This window comes from Colletotrichum acutatum (genome assembly GCF_030867785.1).
Source record: "Colletotrichum acutatum strain CBS 112980 chromosome Unknown BDZ83scaffold_13, whole genome shotgun sequence".
Taxonomy (NCBI): domain Eukaryota; kingdom Fungi; phylum Ascomycota; class Sordariomycetes; order Glomerellales; family Glomerellaceae; genus Colletotrichum; species Colletotrichum acutatum.
The window spans coordinates 12,586-35,483 of NW_026849007.1; the positions used below are offsets into that span (position 1 = coordinate 12,586).

At 53.3% G+C, this 22,898-nt stretch overlaps 7 protein-coding genes across 7 annotated transcripts; 3 read left to right on the plus strand and 4 right to left on the minus strand.

Annotated features, from left to right (window-relative positions):
• Positions 1 to 464: 464 nt before the first annotated feature.
• Positions 465 to 4,187, plus strand: BDZ83DRAFT_568952 (endonuclease/Exonuclease/phosphatase; the record flags this gene model as incomplete). The annotated part of the gene is made up of 3 exons (XM_060504136.1): positions 465 to 1,633; positions 1,693 to 3,374; positions 3,439 to 4,187. The coding sequence occupies 3 exons, from the start codon at positions 465 to 467 to the stop codon at positions 4,185 to 4,187; spliced, it is 3,600 nt and encodes a 1,199-aa protein (XP_060369094.1).
• A 439-nt stretch (positions 4,188 to 4,626) lies between these two features.
• BDZ83DRAFT_569227 (Exo70 exocyst complex subunit) lies at positions 4,627 to 6,602 on the minus strand (the record flags this gene model as incomplete). The annotated part of the gene is made up of 2 exons (XM_060504164.1): positions 4,627 to 6,332; positions 6,395 to 6,602. 2 exons carry the CDS (start codon positions 6,600 to 6,602, stop codon positions 4,627 to 4,629), a joined length of 1,914 nt encoding a protein of 637 aa, XP_060369095.1.
• Positions 6,603 to 7,406: 804 nt separating this feature from the next.
• Positions 7,407 to 9,005, minus strand: BDZ83DRAFT_569254 (aminotransferase; the record flags this gene model as incomplete). Its single annotated transcript, XM_060504171.1, has 4 exons — positions 7,407 to 7,875; positions 7,943 to 8,196; positions 8,267 to 8,616; positions 8,666 to 9,005. The coding sequence occupies 4 exons, from the start codon at positions 9,003 to 9,005 to the stop codon at positions 7,407 to 7,409; spliced, it is 1,413 nt and encodes a 470-aa protein (XP_060369096.1).
• A 2,595-nt stretch (positions 9,006 to 11,600) lies between these two features.
• On the plus strand, positions 11,601 to 14,435 carry BDZ83DRAFT_569199 (DNA replication licensing factor mcm3; the record flags this gene model as incomplete). The annotated part of the gene is made up of 3 exons (XM_060504162.1): positions 11,601 to 11,673; positions 11,748 to 14,343; positions 14,402 to 14,435. The coding sequence occupies 3 exons, from the start codon at positions 11,601 to 11,603 to the stop codon at positions 14,433 to 14,435; spliced, it is 2,703 nt and encodes a 900-aa protein (XP_060369097.1).
• Positions 14,436 to 14,675: 240 nt separating this feature from the next.
• Positions 14,676 to 16,035, minus strand: BDZ83DRAFT_748504 (Ribokinase-like protein; the record flags this gene model as incomplete). Its single annotated transcript, XM_060513622.1, has 2 exons — positions 14,676 to 15,829; positions 15,930 to 16,035. 2 exons carry the CDS (start codon positions 16,033 to 16,035, stop codon positions 14,676 to 14,678), a joined length of 1,260 nt encoding a protein of 419 aa, XP_060369098.1.
• Positions 16,036 to 18,285: 2,250 nt separating this feature from the next.
• BDZ83DRAFT_716512 (adenylate cyclase associated N terminal-domain-containing protein) lies at positions 18,286 to 20,202 on the plus strand (the record flags this gene model as incomplete). The annotated part of the gene is made up of 5 exons (XM_060511854.1): positions 18,286 to 18,329; positions 18,463 to 18,733; positions 18,797 to 19,119; positions 19,184 to 19,688; positions 19,759 to 20,202. The coding sequence occupies 5 exons, from the start codon at positions 18,286 to 18,288 to the stop codon at positions 20,200 to 20,202; spliced, it is 1,587 nt and encodes a 528-aa protein (XP_060369099.1).
• Positions 20,203 to 20,774: 572 nt separating this feature from the next.
• Positions 20,775 to 22,809, minus strand: BDZ83DRAFT_648046 (choline/Carnitine O-acyltransferase; the record flags this gene model as incomplete). The annotated part of the gene is made up of 3 exons (XM_060510142.1): positions 20,775 to 20,901; positions 20,990 to 22,652; positions 22,767 to 22,809. 3 exons carry the CDS (start codon positions 22,807 to 22,809, stop codon positions 20,775 to 20,777), a joined length of 1,833 nt encoding a protein of 610 aa, XP_060369100.1.
• Between the last annotated feature and the right edge of the window lie 89 nt (positions 22,810 to 22,898).

A 22,898-nucleotide genomic window follows, 5' to 3' on the forward strand; every position in this document is an offset into this window, starting at 1 on the left:
TCCCACAGTAATACTCCGTAAATTGGGGAGCTGTCGTAGAACTGCAGGGGTGGTCAGTCTCGTTCGATACCAAAACACACCAATGGGATGCGGCCGAGAAACGGTTCTATTCAATTCCCATGTTGGACTCAGCCTGCAACTACGGATACACACTTACACTTACACGGACCTAGCCCCTGGCTGGAAGAGTCGAGTTTCTCGCTTTGGCCACTCAATACAAAAGCCATCGCAAGTCTTGTTCCTTTCTGTTCCATATAGGCAATCTCAATCGTCAAGTAAACGGAACATCCTCGTATAATTCCGCTGGGCCCATTATCAAACGACACAAGAACTCGAATCCTTTCTTCTCAGGTATCTACGCCTTGGGCTCGCCGCATACCACACTACGCACTATCAATACATTTACCCTTTTACGAAAACTACCGGCAGTCAAAGTCATTACGGGAACCAAGAGACCAACACCCATGGAATTCAGCGTCAAACCCACACACGACACGGCTCTTTGCCTCATTCCACCAAAGGAACAGTGGCCGTCTATTGACCGTCTTCGTTCCCAAAATGACAAGGCCTATGCCAAATGGCCACCTCATGTCAACCTCGTTTACCCTTTCACAAGTTCTGCAGATTCCAAGTCTCTGCATCAAGCCTGCGATGCCATTGTAAATTGCCTCAGGGCTTGTCAGGAGACCGGTGACCTCGCTAGCATACCCCTTTCCCTCGACTCACCGGATTTTTTTGAGCACAAGAACGGCAGCACCCTGTTTCTGTGTGATAAGGATGAAGAGAGGACTCATCGCCTTACTTCTTTACGCACCACAGTTCTCACGGCTATCGGCCAGACGCGCCCTGCTCCTTACCACATGCACATGACGATTGCTCAGTGCGAGGATACGGCAGGACCATCTAAACTCAACTTTCTCCTCGAGAAGCTACGACGACTACCACCCGTCAGTTGGGAAGCCACCCAACTAGCCGTTCTAGTGCGTCTTCCGTCCGGTCAAATGAGCCACTGGGGTCTTATCGACCTTGCTTTGCCTTCACTGAGTCAATGCGATAATTCGTTTGGGTTGTTTCCTAAAATGGCCTCAGCCGTTATCCCGCAGCGATCATGGAGATTCTCCAGCCCGGAGTTGGGTTGGCGGCCCGTCTCTTCAAATACAGACTCACATCACCCGGAGATCAAGGCAGTAGAGAACCTCATCGTCGCCAGCTGGAACGTTTTGGCAGAGTTCGAATGGCCCCCATCTCGTAGCAGATACCCCGTCATCGTTGAGAACCTACTTTCACGAAATGCCGTGGCAGATATCTTGGTACTCCAAGAAGTGACGGACGACTTCTTACCTTTTTTACTCAAAGACGACAGAATTCGCACATTGTATCCCAATGCCTCCCACGGGTCTCCTGACGACCCTACTGCCGGTCCATTACCCAGCATACTCAATCATGTGGTCCTTAGTAAGTACCCATTTTCGTGGGAGTATCTTCCCTTCGTACGCCCGCACAAGGGATCAGGCGTAGTCAGCTTCGGTGATCTGGCACATGGCGAAGGAGAGGAACCTACCTCTCCTTTAGTCCTGGCAACTTGTCACCTGAGCCATGGCCTGACAGACGGGGCCGTGGTTGCAAAGGAAAGGTGAGCTACAGGATTCCGCCGAACGTGATCTTCTATCTGTGCTGAAATGTCATCTTTAGAGAACTCCAGGCACTACTAGGTCACCTCGGGTCCAACTACGCTTCACATCAATGGATCATCGCGGGTGATTTCAATATCACGACATCTTCCTTCACCATCGACGCCGCTGTTAAAAAGGGGGCCATCACCGTCCAAACAGAGAATGTCCTCCGAGGCATCGAAACAACTCTAGCAAAGGCCGAACTTCTCGACGTATGGATGGTCTCGCGCATCGAGGCTGGCGTGAGTGATAACTTCAAAGGGGATCTCAGCCAAATGTTCGAGGGCGAGCAAGGAGCAACTTTTGACCCTACTGCGAACCCCCACGCCAGTAAGATGGTTGGTGCCGGGTTGGGGAACCGACCGCAACGTTATGATCGCATCTTGGTCAAGGGCACTGGTCCTTTCCAGATATCTCGCTTCAACATGTTCGGCTTCGTCACTGGCGACGGCGAGACCGGACAAGAGCCTCTGTATCCGAGTGATCACTGGGGTGTTAGATGTCTCTTGCAGCGCTCTCACGCGAAGGATGCCGCCAGTGATGCGAGGGCGATCCCTGTCGATCTCAAGAGAGCGCCAGACGGTTTGTCAGATACCACAGGACTAACCAAGTGCCTGGGGAATCTTGAGGTGTTCCCCTCAGCGGAAGACGAGGCAGCTCGGAGTGGGGCAATTCGATTGCTTCGTCAGATCTTAATCGAGTCCGACCAAACACTCGTGGACAACAAAAGAGGCCGCCCGACGATTGTGCTCGTCCCCGTGGGATCCTATGGTCTCGGTACGTGGTCCAGGAACTCCGATATCGACTGCTTCTTCATCGGGTCTATCAGTCCCCGTGTCTTCTTCACTCTGGCAAGGCAAAGACTGAGAAAATCGTGCATTCCTGGTATTCGGCTTTTGAGGAAAGTCAAAGCCAAGACCGGCACGATGCTCGAGGTGGAAGTTCTCGGTGTGAGATGCGATCTCCAGTATTGCCAGGCACCCAACATCGCGGACGAATGGCCTGATATTCTGAAGCGTCCTGCGTCAGATCCGGCATTCAGCTTGTCTGCCCAGACACTGTTGAAGCTGAAGCCCGCGAGAGATCTATTCTATCTCCAGCGATCCATTCCAGACTTGGCTCAGTTCCGACTGAGCCACCAAGCCATCAAGACTTGGGCCAAGGCGCGCGGAATCTACGCTGCCAAGTTTGGGTATCTCGGAGGCATCCACTTGACTGTCATGTTGGCCAATGTCTGCAAGGCGCTTGTACACAACGGTGGTGCCATTTCTGCTGCTGATATCATTGCGACCTTCTTCGAGCATTATGCGCGGTTTGACTGGCAAAGGGACATGGTATTCGACCCATTCTTCCACAAGAACCTCAGATATCACCGAACAAGCAGAGAAGCACTGGTTTTGCTCGGGTGGCACTCGCCAACGCTCAATACGGCACTCAACGCCTCCGTCCCGACCGTCAAGATTATCTCGACAGAACTCCGCCAAGCCAACAAGTTGCTATCGGCTGACGGAGCAACCTGGGAATCGTTGCTACCGGTGCCAGAGCCCGGCCGAGGTAACGTCATGACGCCTAGCGCCGTGGGATTCCTCACGTCGTTCCGGTCCTTTGTAGACTTGCGTGTACATTACTGGGGAACATCTCTGGAGCGAGGAAGTAGGCTCATTGGCTGGCTGGAGTCTCGATGTGCATCTCTCCTTGTCGGTAAGTAGCCTGTGAACCCCGACCTCATTCCTGCGTGCTGCTCGTTTGCTGACAATACCCGCAGATATTAATAGGAGAGTCCCTCAGCTTTCGGCGAGAATTTGGCCCGCGAGATTTGTCGACGCATCTACTTGCGACCCCCAAAACAACCAAAGCGATTACCAGGGCTCCTACCTCGTCGGCCTGGAATGGATGGAATCGGACGAGAAGCCTGATCGTGGCGACCTGGAAGTTGCACAAAGCAACCTCAGAGCTGTTTTGCAGCAATTCGAGAAGATGATTCTGAGTGACGAGAACTACTTCGACTCCAACACATCATGGTTCAGCGCGAGCATTGTCAGGACGAATGACTTAGGAAATTTGCGACTGGATGATCGCGAATGGGGTGTGTACGTCGACGGCGATGACGGATCGGATACAGAAGACGAGGATGACACTGAGGACGAGAATGAGGAAGAATTGGCCGCCCAGGAGAGGCTCGCCGCTGAGAAGCTGAGCAAGAAGGCAAAAGCAGCGAAACAACGTTCAGGAACGACTAACCCGAAGCCCGAGGGGATGGGCAAGTTCCGCACCGCGCTTGATGTGCTGAACCGACTGCGATGGGATCCCGACATTGATAGCAATGACTATATCATCGGTTACGAGGACAGGTTCCTGGGACCACAGGAGAAAGCGCTGTCGGCCTGGAAGAGCGAGCAGACGCACGAGGAATTCATCCCTCAGCATCGAATCCTGTGGTTCAAGCGTGGCAGCGACGGGGTGATTGTATGGCACAGGTCGGAGCGCATCGATTTGCTCTTCAAAAAGACTTGACTTTGGCGCATGGGCTTGTGCTGAAGCAGGTGGCCAGGTTCGGCAATGTATGGGAAGAGTGTCTGCTAAGCAATGTGATCTCTTAGTGTGGATAGCTACACCGTCAGTCAAGGCCGCCATCAGAAGCAAATGGACATGCTTGTCAAGACCTTTCGTGTTCCTCATGAAGCTTAGTGCCTTCACATCGTGTATCGATATAGTTCAGCATGCAAACACCAAGACCGCTCCGATTCATCTTCGGAATGAGAGATGAGATGCAATATATGATTTGAATGTACGAGAAGCATCGCCAATCCATGACTTGGTATTCGCCACCGAAACGCCCTGCCAAACTTCCAGAACAATGCTAAATAAGCAAATGGCTGAGAAACCAGCCAGAAGCCCCAACTCTGAATAAATCAGTTGGCTGAGACGTATGGGTACACTAGGAAGGTCCTTCTCAATAGAGCGTCATGAAGACAGCGGCAATCGCAGACTTGTCGTATTTGACATATTTGCCCTTGCCCTTATCAACCTCGTGGTAACGGTCCCAGAACCGGTTGTAAAGGGGTTCGAGCATCTGCTGAATATCTCGTGCAAGCATTTGGCGCACCTCCCTTTCCATGTTGTACGTCTTGTGCCGGCTCACCATCTCATCAAAGGAGCCGTTGAATGCCTGGAACTTGCTCTTGATGTTGTCCTTGTCCTTGCTGCTAAGGCCCTTGAGAATTGAGGCGGAATCGGCCTGTCCGGACTGGGGCCTTGCTTTGCTTGTGTGGATGACATCAAACAAGTGTGTTGAGACCTCTTTGCAATCCATCGTGTACATACCTGTTGCTTTCTTCCGCCATTGGTCTAGCATGCTCATCCGACCCTCAAGGAGTGGCGCAAGGTCAGAATCGCGAATCATTCGTTCAATAATGACAACACTGTTAGCCAGGAAGACACCGATGACAGCTCGGCCGCCCTTGAGAACCATCTTGGCCTTTGAGTCCAGCCCTGCCATGAGCATTTCGACAGTGTCTGAGCAGTAATGTGAGAAGATTTCTTTTCCGTCTGCGCCAATATCAAAGGAAGCCAAACTAGGGATTGCGTCTGTCGATCGCCCATCGGCTGCAGAATTTGATCTCCATCCCCCGTCGCCTAGAGAGAACATAATACTGGAGACGGGCCGCAGGAATTCAACCATAGTCTGCAGTCGTTGCATTGTCGCCGATACAATGGGTATCGGTGCGCCGTCTTGTGGAAGTGTCTGCATGCCAGCAATCTTTCGTTTCGTGTCATCCAACAGCTCTCCCAATGAAAGCTTAGCAGTCTCTCGCACAGGCCTGAGGGCTGAGGCAAGGGAAGACTTTAGCTCCCCTGTACGCGTCTCCAGGTTGCTCGAGAGACCAGACATGATTTCGGTGATCTCGTAGGCAAGGTAGCAGTCTGTGTCCAGATGTCCCTTGATATGGTTGTTCAGTTCGCGAAGAGTCCGTGCAAGTTCGGCCATAGCGCTCTGGCACGTGGCTTGGAAAAGGGGACCCCAATCTTCACGGGTGAAGATGCTGCAAATGTTGTCGTACTCGGCCAAAAACGCACCTTCCATGGCCTGCGCGTATGTACCGATGCCATTGGTGCCCGCGCGGTAGATGGCATCGGGGTTCTTCTTCTTCGTCGTGTTGACGCTGGCAGCAGCCAGGTTGGCCAAGGTAGAAGACAGATAGGGCCCGCGTACTTCAGCATAGATCTTGGCAATGGTCGAGTCTTGTGGGGCAGCAGCAGCACCGGCGTTCTGACGATGGGTACTTGAGATGTACGAGTTGACTAGGCCGAGGCGTGTCACCTTGTCCTGGGATAGTACCGGGAATGGCATGTCTTTGGTAATGTAATGTAGCGGCTCGATCGATCGTGGGGTTTCTCCTCGCAACAGTCTGTCGAAATGGCCCTCAAGCTGAGAGTTGCCTGACTTGATCAAGCGAACTAGCTCAGCCATTGTCTGTTGATTCGCCCGGAGGTTGGAGGCCTGCATGTTTTCAAGTGACTTGGAAAGGCGCTTGATTGAGGCGAGGTAATTGGAAAGGCCAGCCTTGTCCGGTCCGGCACGTATGATCTGTTCTTCGTCATTCTTACTATCGGCGGGCTGACGGAGGCGTTCGATGGCTGCGAGGACAGAATCGATGTCTGCGGGTGAGGGAGTCAATGTCAGCTGAAGCCCTGTTAGGCATGCGCGAGAATAGACGTACTGTTGCCCAAGACCTGAAGCTTCTTCGTTTCTCCACTAAGAGGACCTGCTACTTCTTTGACGCTCTTGCCGGTGGACTCCAACCTTCCCATGCATGCTTGGATCTTCTTGGTCAATTGAGCCGTCTTCTCGAGTCGCGAGTTGAGCACATCGACCTCTGCACGAGCTTCTTCGTCGGCATGGCGACTGGTCGCCGGCCCGACAGACATTATGGGCGTCCTATCAGCCGATACTGCTATAGCGCTTGCAAGTTGCGGCCCCGGTGTGGTGAAGCAAGGAGTGTCGAAATTGGAGAATTGGAATTGTAAGACCGGACCGTCGCTGTGGAGTTCGTGTGAGGTTAAGAACGGGGCGAAGTAATGATTGCCGAAGTTGCAATATCGCGTCGACGGTGTTCAATTCCGCGTGCCTACGGAAAGACTACCCACGAAATTGTGAGATGGCTGGCTCAGAAATGGTCGAGTGGTCTTTGAGGATACATTGGCAGACGGCTGGACGTGCGGAGCGAGCCTGGTACGGACGGGAGTGGGACGGTAAAGGGAAGGCGCGTTGTACTCTTGCGGGCTCTTGCTGTGTCAGGCACACCCGAATGCGCTCAAGCTGATCAGATGAGGTACGTGTGGTTCTGCTGTGCTGTAGCCTGCGTGTCGAGAGCAAGTAAGTTCAGGAACCTGAGGGTTGGATGAACAGTTGGGATGGATTATGTCATCCCATGTTTGGAGGGCCGCCCTTTCATGCCTCCGAGGCCCCAATACCTTAATGAGTGTCCGTATTTCACTTCACTTCTTCAACTCGAAAGAACGTCTCAGAGATCGCCATGTATCGCATCTTATCTCACATCAAGTTCTCTCATGGCCGGCGTTGTAATTTCAATCATTTCACCCAATTCCTCTGTATTATCATTCGTTACCCATATGGGGGGTATCATGCGTTGCCAAAGGAGTCTCTCCTTCCAAGTCTTGCAGAGTACACATGAGATGCAGAATCCGTGGCAGCTGTGACATTGAAATCAATCAAACAGCTGACCCAGATTGCTTTAGTCTCGCGAAGTATCCCTTGATCAGCTTCACCACCGTCTCGGCAATGAACTCGATGTCGCTTCGTGTCACAGTATACGGCGGCGCCACAATGATGTGATCACCTAGAACGCCGTCCATAGTTCCCGCACCAGGGTATACCACAATGCCGTACTCCTCGGTGCGCCCAAGATCGCTCATCTCCGTTGCCACCTGTGCTTCTCTGGGCCAAGGTTCCTTGCTCACCTTGTCCCGCACAAACTCGATGCCCCAAAAGAGTCCCTTGCCGCGGATGTCTCCCACATAAGGCTCATCCTTGAGGCGCTCCCTCAAGAGCCCTGAAAGTACTTGGCCCATGGCTCGTACGTTGGCCAGTAGACCATCCGACTCAATAATATGCTGGACTTCGAGTGCTGCTGCGCACGCAATAGGGTGGCCTTGATATGTGTGCCCATGAACGAAACAACTGTACCGTGTCAGTATGGGCCCTTTCACCATCGGGTCGCCCCCAGACACCACCTCATGGAACTCACCTGGAACCCCTCTCCAACACATCGGCTACTCCCTTGTTGACTAGGACGCCGGCAATCGGCTGGTAACCCCCGGCTAGGCCCTTGCCAATAGTCTGGATATCGGGTACTACCCCTTCACCCTCCCAAGCATGGAGAGTCCCAGAGCGGCCCATGCCGCTCATGACCTCATCCATGATAAGAAGGGCACCATGCCGATCGCAAACTGCTTTAACAGCCTGGAAATAGCCGCTCACGGATGGGGCACAACCCAGAGCCTGTGTAGAAATGTCAGTCAATCTCATCGGGACTGATGCTACTTTGCACTTCTCTGGCGGATCGTCTTACGGCTCCAACAACTGGTTCTGCCACAAAAGCGCACACATTCCCGGGCCCTACCCGGGTAAACTCATCGTCAAGCTCCTGGGCAAGACGAGCCACATATGAGTCATCTGATTCCCCAGGCGCTTTGCCCCTGTACTCGTAACATGGGGACACATGAGAAACGATATTGTCGAGGAGCATCGGCGTAAATTTGGCTCGGCGAGAAACGTGACCACCCATAGAGAGTGCCCCGAGAGTTGTTCCATGGTAAGATCTTTCTCGAGCAATGAACAGATGCCTCTGGGGTTCTGGGGTATCCTTCTCCAGGAAAAACTGCCTTGCAAGCTTCATCGCTGCCTCCATAGCCTCGGACCCTGACATCATTAGCTATCAATCGGCACCGAAGGAGTTCATCTAACATACCACTGCTGACTAGGTAGGCTCGTGACATCTGACCGCCGGTTGAATCGACGAGAAACTGGCACAGTTTCTCGCAGGTGGGGGTTGTGAAGAATGTCGAAGGGCTATATGCGATGCTGTTAATCTGCCTCACCATGGCGTCTGCCACTCTCTTGTCACCATGGCCGATACAAGCGACGGCAGCGCCTCCAGAAGCGTCAAAAAGTTTCCTGCCGCCCTCTACCACATAGTGGTGACCTTCACCGCCAACAATGCGTGCAAACTGACCCCGTAGATCTCGATGGAGCACTGGTGAGTGGCTCGCATCAGTGAACTCTACAGTATCAAGGGGTTTGAGAACCATTGTGAGTGAGGCACGATATACGTTGAAGCGCGGCGTATTAGTTGGAGTTCGTAAGCAAGATCTGGATGATAAAGGGAATAGAGCGGTGGTAAGCAGAAGACAACACAGTCAGGCCAACGTTCCTGTCGAGCCTTTAATACTGTTCACCCTCTATCTCACGAAGCTCCCCTTCACAGATGCTTCTATATCTGCAATTAATAAGGTGTAAGATATCGGCAAGCCGAACCTAGGATTGAGTCCGCATTTCTGCACTAGGGTCCGAGGTAGCGTACCAAGACCCGTCGTGGGAGGAGGGGGACGCATTGGCGCATCCACCGGGTGTGGAGAGGGGGCGTGGACATGGAGAATAGAGTTCGGAGTAGGTGAGCGATACAACTTGGAGAACCATGACGGAAGCCTCCCACCGAGGAGAATACCCCCGGCCAAGCGAGCCGTGATAGCTTGATCTGTCCCCGGTCGTGAGCATGCGCTCCGCCCCCGTCAAGACGGAGGCACACCATCGGCTTACCCTACGGTGCTCTCTCTCGATGCGCCCTGCCGCTCCAGTACGAAAACGGATAGCCGCAGACCGACGTGCATTGAATGACGCTTCTGGTACCAATCCAGCACTTCATATAGAATAGAAGACGCGGGAAGATCTCTTTATGAACCAGCTCAATGGCGTTCTGGAAATTCCCACCCTTTGATAAGCCTGTGGGTTTCTCAGTGTCTTCGCAAGCTGCGAGTATCCGCGGAGAGAGACTGGACCCGCGAAGGTGGAGCAGCTAGGAACAATGTCGGATCGTTCCGATGTCGTGTCACCCTTCATCGGGATGCCGACACACTGTCGGGCCGGTCATTTCGGTGTCACTATCCCGTTCCCAAGATTAGTTAGTATGGGACCGTGGTTCTCGTCGCGAGAAATATCCTCCCGCCGAGAGTGTGTACAGATAACTGGGAACCGCAAGGGCGTCGTTGCATTGTGAAGTTCACGTACGAGGTTACCGCACCGGCGATATCTCTACACCCTCGTCTCACCCGACGATGCCCGGCCACCTTGGATTTTCATTTTCGCATTCTACCCCTGTATGCATACAGGGCCGGCTGAGAGTGACAAGGGTTGGCGGATGTGACTCGTCATCAGTGAGATGAAGGCCGAACTTGAGGCTAGCAATGGAGGAAGAGATCCTTCACAGAGGCGACCGGCTGGGCTTGCAAATTGCAACCCATGTTGGCAAAGTATCGCGCGCTATCCGCCTGGTGCCGTCTTCGGCGATGAACAGCTCAGTAAGGCCCAAGACACATCCCTTGTCCCATCTTTGCCGATCGGCTATAAATGGACACGTGCTTACCGGGGGATGAGAGAACCTGAGAGTCTCAAGGAATTCCATTATTCGTACACTCAGTCGATAGAGTAGGATTCAGTTCATGAGCTCGACGTCCACCAAGCGAATAACCAACGTTTGACAGCAGACGTTGTATTAAACAACGTTGACATAAGTGGGCACCAGAGACTCTGCTTCGTATCTGCACGAAGCCTGTGGCAGCCTGACTTGCCAGGGCGGCCCAGACTGTCGGGTCCTGGGTACGTGGCTGAGATTATTTGGTAGGCAGAATTGTGATTATTCCACGATTCGGCAGGCGTCCCGTCAGCCGGCCGTCATTGGAAATGGTAAGTCCAATCCTGTGACAAGGACGGATACTTTTGCTCGGCGAAGCACATCGTCGAGGTAACGTGCCATGCGCAACGAAGGCACGGCATTGACACGGGTGTTGTCGGCCTACAATGGACAGGGTATGTAAGAAGCCGAGATGTTCTAGGCATCTCGAGTGGTCCGAAATGTGTATAGCGTAGAATGCGAAGGGTGAGCTGATACCGTCATGGCGGTAGCGGCAGCCCAGTTGCCGGGATGAACGCCCGCATGAGGTGTTAGTCGAGCAACGACGATGGAAGCATACTGGAGACAGGGTAGTTTGGCTGTGGCTGGGAAACAACTCCTCATGCCATGCCGTGAATGTGCCGCAACAGAGAGCTGCATTTCGGGGCCAACCGTTGTGAGAAGAACGGCAAATTCTCGAACTCTGAAGGGACGCGGGGGTAGGAAAATATGGAGCGACACTGCTGTGATTACCTCTGTCCAAACACGAGCTGAGCGTGCGATGGATCATTCTCGGCTTATCTTCAATAGCAGGATAGGCCAATCCATGACAGTCGATGCGTAGGTACCTATCCGCAGTACGCAGTAGAAGGTGTGTGATGCCAGGTCGATAATGCAGGGAACCCGGTAGGTAGCCAATGGAAGCGCCTTAGCATCAGCCACATACCTCCTGGGGCAAGCCACGGTTGCCTTGCCAAACCAAAACCACTTTACGCGTCCCACCTTGGGGCGCGTCGTCTCGCGTTTTTGGATGGGAATTGGTCCCCTCCTTTTTTTCCTTGTCGTTCACACTCTCTGCGACGGATCACATTTCCCCTCCCCCCCCTTGACACTCCAGCATTGACGCTTCTGCAGCCTCTCTTGTACCTCATGTTGTCAGCTGCTTTCGAAAATCTACGCCTTTGATACCCTTTTCTTCCCGTTCAACCAAGTCTCGACTCCGACGACAATTGCCGCCATGGATTCCTTCATGCTGCAAGACGCAGCCGCCTTGGACCGCGTGCGCGCAGCCCAGGAGTTCCTCGATCCCCGTACGTCTGCTTTCGCATTCCCGTACGGTCCTTTGCGCCTCTTAATGTTGCACACTGACCTGATTTAACCACAGAGAATGACTCCCAGGGACGCAGTTACAGATCAGCTATCATCTTGATGTTGCAAAAGCAGCAGAGAAGACTGGTCGTCAACCTCGACCAACTACGTGCCCATAATGCCGAACTTGCCTCCGGAATTCTCCAAGACCCATTCGACTATAGTCTTGCCTTCAATCATGCCCTGAAACAAATCGTCAAAACACTACCCCAGTCCGGCGATGCGGAAAAGTTGAACGAGATCTCCTACTACTGCGCATGGGCTGGTAGCTTTGGCATGAATGCCTGCAACCCTCGCACACTGTCCTCCCAGCACCTAAACAGCATGGTGTCCCTCGAAGGCATTGTGACGAGATGCTCGCTGATCCGGCCCAAGGTTGTCAAGAGTGTGCATTACAACGAGAACAAGGATGTCTTCCACTTCCGGGAGTACCAAGACCAGACCATGACGAACGGAGTCACCACATCGAGCGCCTACCCTCAAGAGGACGACGAAGGCAACCCGCTTACTACCGAATACGGATTCAGCACGTATAGAGATCACCAGACCGTTTCTATTCAGGAGATGCCCGAGCGTGCCCCGGCGGGTCAGCTGCCCCGCGGCGTGGATGTGATTCTTGACGACGACCTCGTCGACAAGGTCAAGCCTGGCGACCGCGTGCAGCTCGTCGGTATCTACAGAACCCTCGGAAACAGAAACACAAACCATAACAGCGCCTTGTTCAAGACGGTAATCATCGCAAACCACATCCTTCTCCTGTCATCGAAATCGGGCGGTGGTGTGGCCACTGCCACTATAACCGACACGGATATTCGAAACATCAACAAAGTGGCAAAGAAGAAGAATCTTCTCGACCTTCTTTCCCAGTCACTCGCGCCCAGTATTTATGGCCACGCATACATCAAGAAGGCAATTCTTCTGATGCTACTTGGTGGCATGGAGAAGAATTTGGAGAATGGCACCCATTTGAGAGGTGACATCAACATCCTCATGGTGGGAGATCCCTCCACGGCCAAGTCCCAGCTTCTTCGATTCGTGCTGAACACGGCGCCACTAGCAATTGCTACCACCGGTCGAGGTTCGTCAGGTGTCGGTCTGACAGCTGCTGTGACTTCGGACAAGGAGACGGGTGAACGGAGACTTGAGGCCGGAGCTATGGTCATGGCTGATCGTGGCGTGGTATGCATTGACGAGTTCGACAAAATGTCCGATATTGACCGTGTTGCAATTCACGAAGTCATGGAACAGCAAACTGTCACGATCGCCAAGGCTGGAATTCACACTTCGCTCAACGCCAGGTGCAGCGTTGTTGCAGCTGCTAACCCCATTTTTGGCCAATACGACACCCACAAGGATCCTCACAAGAACATCGCCCTACCAGACTCCCTCCTGTCTCGTTTCGATCTGTTGTTCGTCGTTACTGATGATATTGAGGATACCCGGGACCGGCAGGTTTCGGAGCACGTTTTGCGCATGCACCGTTACCGTCAACCCGGGACAGAGGAGGGTGCGCCGGTGCGTGAAAACGCCGGGCAAGCCCTCGGCGTTGCCATCAACAATCAAGCCGATACCCAACGCCCGACCGATGTGTACGAGAAGTTCGATGCGATGCTGCACGCTGGCGTCACTCTTACCACTGGACGCGGCGCGAACAAGAAGCCGGAGGTGCTAAGCATTCCTTTCATGAAGAAATATATCCAATATGCCAAGAACAGGATTCGGCCTGTCTTGACCCAGGCCGCATCGGACCGCATCTCTGACATTTATGTTGGCCTCAGAAACGATGAGATGGAGGGTAACCAGCGCAGAACCAGTCCTCTAACCGTCCGTACTTTGGAAACTCTGATTCGTTTAGCGACTGCCCACGCCAAGTCCCGACTATCTAATCGAGTAGACGAGCGCGATGCCCTTGCGGCCGAAGCAATTCTCCGTTTTGCTCTGTTCAAGGAGGTGGTTGAGGACGAGTCGAGAAAGAAACGCAGGAAAACTCAGACCACCGATTTTGCGTCATCAAGCGAGGAAAGCTCATCCGATGATGATGCCGATGATGGAAACTTTAAGAAGACAACAACACGAACGCCCGTCCCGAGATCTTCGCGGTCGACGCGAGGCGTGGCCCGGCCTCGGCGAACCGCTGCTGGTGCCAGCAGCGCCAACGAAGATGCTCCTGAAAGCGACGCGGATACCCCTGATGCAGTGGAAGAAGCAGAAGAGGATATCTACGAGGCGACGCCACGGAGATCTCGTCGTCGCGGTGATGGCGCGGCCTCTTCAAGTGCGGCACCGCACACGCAAACATCGTTTGCTTCATCCATGCCTGCTTCTCAGCTGCCTTCTCAGTCCCAAGACACTGGCGAGGATGATGACGAGCTGGCGTCGGGAGCAGCTGGCCTCGCCATTGCTGACGAACCCATCAGTCCCCAGCGATTGACTGTGTTCAGAAGCGCCCTTGGCCAGCTACTCAACTCAGCCTTGTTCGACGACGATTCTGCCAATGTCAATGCCGTTCTTGAAGCCGTGAACACTAAGTTGCAGTCGCGTAGCGGTAGTGCCTTCAGCAAGGAGGAGGCCGTCAAAGCTCTTAAGAAAATGGATGAAGCCAACCAGATTATGTATGTTTCCTCGCCTGATTTCTTACCTTCTGTTCTTACGTGACTAACCGAGAAACAGGTACACCGATGGAGAGCTTGTGTACAAGATCTAAGGTCCGGTGGCATGATGTGGGATTGTCTGTGACATGACATTTGGCGTTGGTATTATGACGGGAAGGCGTCGTCCCTGAGAGACCTTGCCATGTAACGAATAGAAAATCGACCATCGTGGTTCTTGCGTAGTGGTTTGTAAGGTGTCAGATGTAAGGTGTCGCACTTTACGTTAATTTTTGTCATTATTCGTCTACCGCTTTCTAGATTCATGACCACAAATGTAGCATTTTCCGTGGACTTTACTGCGTTGTTTGGAGATGGGCCCGGAACTCCGCAACCCGGTCATCTACCCTTTGGCCGTTCCATGTCTCCTCGCCATTCTGGGTTTTGGCCAAAGTTGGTACGCCAACTTGCTCAATAGCAAAGCTGGCGGCTACACTACCCCATACTGCAGCTTCCTCGACGCTCTTACCCCTTGCAAGAGCAACAGCGAGGCCGCCCAGAAAGGTATTACCGCCACCTGTTGGATCTACCACCCTCGCGCTGTCTTGGTGCACGGCCGGGATCCATTGTTCGGTGCCCGAGTCTACCTCGATCTCCTCGCGAACAACAGCACCTTCATCATCTTGAAGTAGACCGGCAAAGAGTGCTTCCATGTCGGTGTCCGGCTGAAGGCCACCCCTCGTATAATCCTTCTTGCGACGCTTTGGGCCTGCCCCGTCGCCAGTAGTGGGATGGCGTTTGCGGCCGCCGTTGCGAGCAACGTAGCAGCCCTTTTCCCCGGCGCGGATGACGAGTGTGAAGGACGACAATGGCATGCTTGCGAGAAGTTGCTCGCAGGATCTCTCTACCGCCGCTTTCGAAATCTCTCCCGTGGTTGGGTCCAAGCCGTCGTCACCCATGAAACCCGCCAGCTCCGAGTGGTTCGGACTGAGGATGTCAATCAGGGGAAGGCAATTTGTGCAGTTGAGAAGTTCATCCGGTGTACACAGGTCAGGTACGGGTTCCCAGATGAATATTGGTTTTATGTACGAATCGGGCGGGCATACACGTTTGCGGGCTGACGTGATTTCGGATACCAAGTCTCTGCACCTGGCCGGGGAGCAGATTAGGTGGAAGGTCTTGGACAGTAACAGATGAGGCGTCAGATCTCCTGCGGTGAGGCGCTTCTTGGGAGTGGTGTACTTGAAGGCGCGCTTCTCTGCATTCTCGTATCCGTTCCATCCGCGCGTAGTTAGCCGCTCGGAGTCCTCGCGGAACACGACTGATGTCTCCCAGCTGTTGATGAGGTCGGTCAAGGACTGTGGAAAGTCGGAACCCTTGTCGACGATCCAACCGACCGACGAGGCATCCGGGGCCGGCGAGAAGAGACGGGCTCCGAGAGCACCGTATGAGCCAGCACCGCCGAGAATGTCAAAGACGGACGGTGTAGGCGGCAAGAAATGTATCTCGTCTAGTCATTGTCAGCTGGGATTCATGCAGTGAAGGAGCCCAGCGGGCTGATGCTGAATTCGGAGAGACGGGACACCCGTGGAGAGGGGTTTCTGACTCACCTATGATGAACATCCCCAACGTCACAAAGTCAATGGCAGACAATGCCTTGAACTCTTCGTCAGTGAGACGCTGCTCATTTGGCGATTGTGACCCGTCTTCGGCCATGGTCAAAGCTTCACAATGGAAAGGATTCTTGGAATGACGGATCAATGCCCCAGACACGCAATGACTGGCGTGAAGATTCAAACTTGATCAAATGAGATATATCTCGTTGGCCAGAATGCTGTGCTACGCCGCTATGGCCACTATTGTGACAACGTAGCAATTAGACAATTGAGTGGTATCTTTAGAGCCAGCCGAAATGTCGTAGCAGAACAGGTGATTTTGAGTGTGAATCTGGGAAGTGAAGGGCTTTTGAAACTAGGTTACACCCACTTTGCTGTGTGCTATGGATTATTGGTCGCATCAGTATCGGCGAGAATGCACAATGCAAGCACGGACGAAGCGAGGTGGCTCTGACAGGCTAATGTGTGCTTTACGAGAGGTGAGGTGAGGTGAGGTGAGAGGGCACCTCCCTCATAAGAATTTGCAGGCGATCCAGGTTCGGTTGAGAAGCAGGCCTGGATTTATGGCTGACAGGCAAATTGGAGACGCAAAACGAATTGTAGAAATGTAGCTGAAGTGAGCCTCAAGATCAATAACAAACAGTTGAATAGCAGCGCTATCTATCTTCTCTTCTAATTTACCCCACCCACTCTAATCAGATGCCACTTCGATCCGTACACCAGAGAACGACGTCGCCCCTGTATGTTTGGTACCTGAATTAATCTCATGTGAAATTCTGCAGATAAGGCATACACATAACTACACGTTGGGCCGGCACGTGGCAGGGTGCCTTTGGTAGAAAGAGAGAGCTTCTAGAAGCTTATCTTACCTCACTCAATTCACTTGAGCCAAGACGGGCAGCCCATTATAGGCCCGGACTCCGTTCTCGGCATACATGGCGTGACTGACAGCCAGATAGCGTTGCAGGCTGTAACCAGGCAAATACTAGAGCTACAAGGTGACAGGGGAGTTCTTTATGAAGTTGGCTAGTCGGTGAAAGCCTATTGCAAGACGAATTTGGAGGTTGAGATGAGGCGAGCTAAGCAATCCAAGGGATCGCATGTTGCTCACGGCCTGGACCTCCATTACATGTGTAGTTGCCCACACCTGCTGCCTTGGCTTGACGAGGTACTGAGGTTGGAAAGCTGTTCGTGATTTCAAGTGACACTTTCTGTCGCCTGAAGGCTCTGCTCGACTGTCGTCATCACCAGTGGCTTCTTGGCTTCGTATTCACGGACAAAGTGCTGGCTTAGGCGACCGCCTACAGAGTATACGTACGCCGGAGTACACTTGCTGAGCAAGCTGCTCCTGAATCAAATGGCCTTTTGGAGTTGCCTAGCATGCTGACCACCGTCATCTCATCGTAAGGTATGCATGCACTGAATCAACGAGCCCAAGCAGATAAACGAGAGGAACCCCACGGGCAAGAGATGTGGCTTCAGCAGACACCTAAGCTTGGTTCACAGGGTGAGATGTCTTCCAAATTAGAGGTTACTCTGCGAGATATCTTACGCAAGCTTGACATAGGAATGGGTAGATGGGCTTTCGACCGGGTGCCTGAATAGCGGTGGGAAATGCCTCAGGCAAGAGACTCAAGGCATCTAAAAAGCGCAAGGCACCCATCAGCTCTGGCGGTACCTACCTAGGTAAACCAAAAGGTACCTACACAGCGTGAGAAGGTACCTGAGGTACTCTGTCCTGGGACCCCCAGCAAAAATAGTTAGGTGTAAGGTAGGTACCTGAGCTTCCTCAAGAGGTACAGTGTCTCTAAAACAAAGATACGTACTGCCGCGTCTGTCCCCCCCATTGTCTGGCATGACATTGGATGCTTGCGATAATACCCATTCAAAACACCTCGTCCGCCAACCTCGTAGCTCTCTGCTCATTTATAACATCTTCAGCGGCAGCCGACCCATTGCTCTTGGCCAGGTGCATTTCACCCATCCTAGCAGCTCCGCACTAGCTGAAACTTCACGCCCAATCTTTTGGCTCTCCCCCCAATCAACCTTGCAATAGTTGCTTTGCTGTGTTGAGCTGTTCCGACAGACATCCTGCACGAGGCTTCGGTTGCATTGAGCTCACTGCGTGTTGCAACAGCCCACCCTGCTATTGCCCTCGCTGTCATTGTCGGTATTGCTCTTGCCATTGCATATCCACCGCGTCTTCCGCTACCGATCTCCGTCCTCTGACGCCCTTCGTCACACCGTCTCTATCCGTCAGTGCTTACCCCCGGCCCATCGCCGCCGTCCTATAACCTCTCCTGTCGACCTTCTCCTTGCAACAAGCTTCGGCTTCTCTCCTCTGCCCAACATGGCAACGAACAACATGCATAACCTCACTACCCTCATCAAGCGGTACGTCAACCGAAGCCCTATCAGCCTGGACTGCTTTGCATTTAGCTCTATAGCAACACGAACGGGCTTCAGCTCACTGTTGCTCCTATTCTGGGCCCACTGTCAGCGCACTCGCAGCTAACCTCGAAACAAGGCTCGAAGCTGCTACGGCTAGACTCGAAGATATCGCCACCTCTACCATCGAGCTTCCCCAAGCCGTTCCCGCCCTCAATCAATCCGTCGCCTCGCCGCCTGCCGCTTCCAATGCCTCGGCCCCTCCCCCGCCGCCGAAAGCCCCCGCCACCCCCCAAGCTCCCCCAGAGCCGGTTCCAGAGTCCATTGAGGAGTTCGATCAGTTTATTGCCACATCGGTCGACAAATATGTCAAAACCAGTCAGCAGCTTGGAGGCCTTGTTGCTGACCAGGTCAGTCATTTAAATACATTTGCGAATCGTCAGTTCTTTGGATGCTGACCAGGGTCTCCGTAGGCTGCCAAAGTCCTGCAAGGTTTCCAAGCCCAGCGCAACTTCCTGCTCATCACCACGAAGGCCAAGAAGCCTGACCTGAATGGCGCCGAAATGGCTGTCTACCAGGATCTCCTCAAGCCCATTAACGAAGCTCTTGTAGCTGTCAACAATATCAAAGAGTCCAACCGAGGCTCGCCAGTTTTCACCCAGCTGAGCGCTGTTGCTGAGGGCATCATGGTTCTCGCCTGGGTCACTGTCGACAATCGTCCTTACAAGCATGTCGAAGATTCGTTGGGTTCTGCCCAATTCTTTGGTAACAGGGTGTTGAAGGAACAAAAAGATAAGTACGTCTGCGCAAATGACCCAAAGTGATATAGAAGGTCCCGTGACTAATGCGGTCTTCCATAGGGACGCGCAACAAACTGAATGGGTGAACGCCTTTTACCAAGTCTTCCGTGACCTTGCCGACTACGTTAAGCAAAACTTCGCTAGCGGCATCCCCTGGAACCCGAAGGGTCAGCCAGCCCAGGAGGTTGCTAAATCGTTGTCCGCATCTGCACCTTCGGCCGCAGCTCCTCCTCCGCCACCCCCGGCCGGCGGTCTTCCGCCTCCGCCCCCGCCTCCCGGACCTCCACCAGTACTAGATATCAAGGAAGAAACACCTGGTGCCAAGGGTGGATTGGGCGCTGTGTTCTCCGAACTCAACAAAGGCGAGGCTGTGACGAAGGGTCTTCGCAAGGTCGACAGATCGGAAATGACGCACAAGAACCCCTCCCTCCGTACAAGCTCGAAAGTTGATGGAGAGGCATCAGCACGCGGCAAGAGCCCAGCTCCTGGCAAGAAGCCTAAGCCAGAGAGCATGCGCGTCAAGAAACCGCCAAAGAAGGTGCTTGAGGGCAATAAGTGGACTATCGTATGAAAGCCCCCTATCATTGTGTTTTGTATGGTATGTCACAGGTGGCTAACTTTTGTATCATTTGCAGGAAAACTTTGAGAAGGAGCCTCAGCCTATTGAAATCGAGGCGTCCATTTCGCACTCCATTCTGATCAGCAAGTGCAGCAACACTACCATTATTGTGAAGGGCAAGGCAAACGCTGTTACCATCGAGAACTCGACTCGTCTGTCGTTGATCGTGGAGTCCCTTATATCTACTGTGGACGTCATCAAGTCTCAGAACTTCGCATTGCAGGTCATGGGAGCCGTGCCTGCTGTTTTGATGGACTCGATTGACGGCGCTCAAGTCTACTTCAGCAAGGAGAGCACGGACACCAAGATCTTCTCGAGCAAGTCTTCAGGCATCAACCTCAACGTTATCTCGGGAGAGGATGAGGACTATGTGGAAGTACCGCTTCCATCGCAGATTTGCTCCTACTATGATGAGAGCAAGGGCGAGCTCGTCAACGAGATTGTCTCTCACTCAGGTTAAGACGGACAGGTTCAGCTGCAGATAAGCAAGGGGACTAGACTGGGTAGAGCCAGAGTTGGGTCGATTTGTAGGAGTAAACATGGCGGCATATTTTGTTCTCCACCTCACATAGCCTGCTTCATTTTGGAACTGTTCAGTTTCGACTTGTTTATTCCAATCAAGTTACATTTGAGCATATTACCCTGCACGTTTCATGCACGCATGTTCGAAGAAGAGGCAATAGAAAGCTGTCGAAACGGTGTATTTGATCCTACCACGCGAACAATGGGCAGATGCTGTGTACATAAATAAAGCTCAGGATGAGAAGACTGCGAAGGGGAAATTTTTCAATATGATCGCGGTGGTGCCGACACCACCGGTCACGTCTATCAGGTTGCCAGAGACGCTTCTACTGTATCGGTGCAAAGAACGACCGGTCATCTACATGTAACCATATATGAACACACATACACACCCTCACCCAACTGATGGAGCGCCCTTGGGACGCTGGTCGACCTTTTCTTCTCTCCGCCCGTGTCGCCAAGGATAACTCCACTCTCATCCCCTCTCTTACAAAGGATTTATATCACCGTTTACAGTTTAGCCTTGGCGGGCTTGATGGTGGGAATGAGCAGGTCGCGCATCTCGCCGGCCGCCTCATTGAGGAAGAAGCTCATGCGCTGGCTGCCCAGGCCTTTGGAGACAACGTTGAAGTTAATGCTACACAGAGAAGGCGGATTAGCTTGTTTCTTAGATTATTGGGGGGGGGTTTTCCACTGCAGCAGACGGCAGCAGACAAATCACGTACCTGTTCTCGTTGATCATGTAGGCAATTCCGAACCCACCGTCAATGACCTGACTCCATCCATACCCGTTGAAGTACTCTGAGCTAAGCTGTGATGAGGACAGGTACCACGAGGAGGAGTAGGAGAAAGCCGGGTCCTGGTAGATGGCAGGCAACTCCTGGCCGGGCTCGAGCAGCCTCTTCAGACCGAACAGGTGTCTGTCAACACCCTTACCATCTGAGGCGGCAGTGATGTACTCGAGGTGGGAGTCAATGGCCTGACGGAAGAGGTCGACCTTGGCCTTGTCCTCGATATTGGGGTCGGCCATGGCGTTGCACCACGAGACGGAGGCGTCTGACACGGTTCTGCACGTCTCGGTACGGCCTTGCTGGAAGCGGCGGGTGGCGGCCGACTCGTATGTAGGGCGGTTCTTGCCGTACATCTTGTGGTATGCCAACTGGATGATCATCTGAACGTAGGCGTCGGGCGAGCACTTGAACTTCTTGATCAAACCCTTGCCGTAACCCTGGTACGCCTGAACGGCGAGCTCGTGTTGGCTAATGACATCGTGGAAGTCTTTTCTGGCGCGGTCGATCTCGGCTTGTACTTCCTTGGTAATCTCGAACTTGACGACCTGGGGCTCGGGCAGGTTGGAACGGATTGAGGGGTCAGAGAGGTCGAGCTTGTTGTTGAAGATGAGGTCGTTGATGAAGTCGTTGAGACGGTGAGTGGGGGTTCCGTCCATCATGGAGTGCTCTCCCATGAATCCTGACGTAGCATTGTCATTGACAATGAATTGAAGGGGCTTGTCGTACCAACGGTTGGCGCCGTCACCGTGCCAGTACTGATGGGCGCGCTCCTCGAGAGTAACGGGAGCAGCATCGTCGAGGCACACGACGAAGGAGGACGCTTCAACCGCCTCCAGAGAGGCGGCGTTCTTGGGGCTGGCCTTGAGAAGGATCTCGCGCGCATCTGACCAGACGTCACGGTTCTCACTGGTCAGAGCGCCCACGGGAGGGACTCTCTGGGCCAACTCGTACACCTTGTTGAACTGCTGCTCGAGCTCTGAGGCGTTGAGCTGCTTGCCGTCCACCTCGTGCAGAATCTTGAAGATTTGGTTTTTGCGAATGGCAATGATGTACTTGTGGTCCTTGTGGGAGAACTTGGCGGGGTAGTCGGCGGGTTTTGCGGCGACACGGCTGGTGTTGAACATCCACTTGTAGCTGTCCATGCAGATGGGCAGTCTCTTCATGTATTCGGGCTCGAGTGTGCCTTCGTCAACCTGCTTCTTGAACTCGAGGACAGCCGAGGTGATGGCCGCGGCCCTCTTGGCAGGGTTCCTCCTCCGACGGTCGTCACGGTGAGAGTAGAAGTAGCTCACGTAGGGAACGACGGGGTCTCTGTAGCTGAGGTATGCCGCATCGTTCCACCACTCGTACAGCCAGTTGCGGTGCGCGGGATCTTCTCTCCGGGCGAGCAGCTTCTCCTGGAGCTTGCTGCCGACACCACCGGGCTTGACGAATTCCTCGACGGCCTTTTTGCTGGTGGCGAACTCGGATTCGGAAAGAAGGGGGTGGAGGGTCTTGATGTAGCGAGCGGCTGTTTCTTCGAGAGTCGGCACAGGCAGACGGGGCAGAGAGTCCTGGAATCTCAGCATGGCGCCCTTGGATTTGTCCTCAACATATCCTGTGTGTAGTTCACCATGTCAGTCGGGTGAAGATCAATGCGCCGAGCGATGCGCATCCTCGGTTATTCAAGGCGCGAGCGCGGCTTGAGAATGTTTGGGGAGTCGCAAATTACCTGAAGGAAGGGAACTGTTGTTCCGCTTTGCTGCAGGAGCCATGGCTGCAAAGGTCTGGAGAGAAAGTAGACGTGGTTAGAGAGTGTAAGAAACAGAGCATGAGGCAGAGAAGATGTGTGTTTTGTATAAGA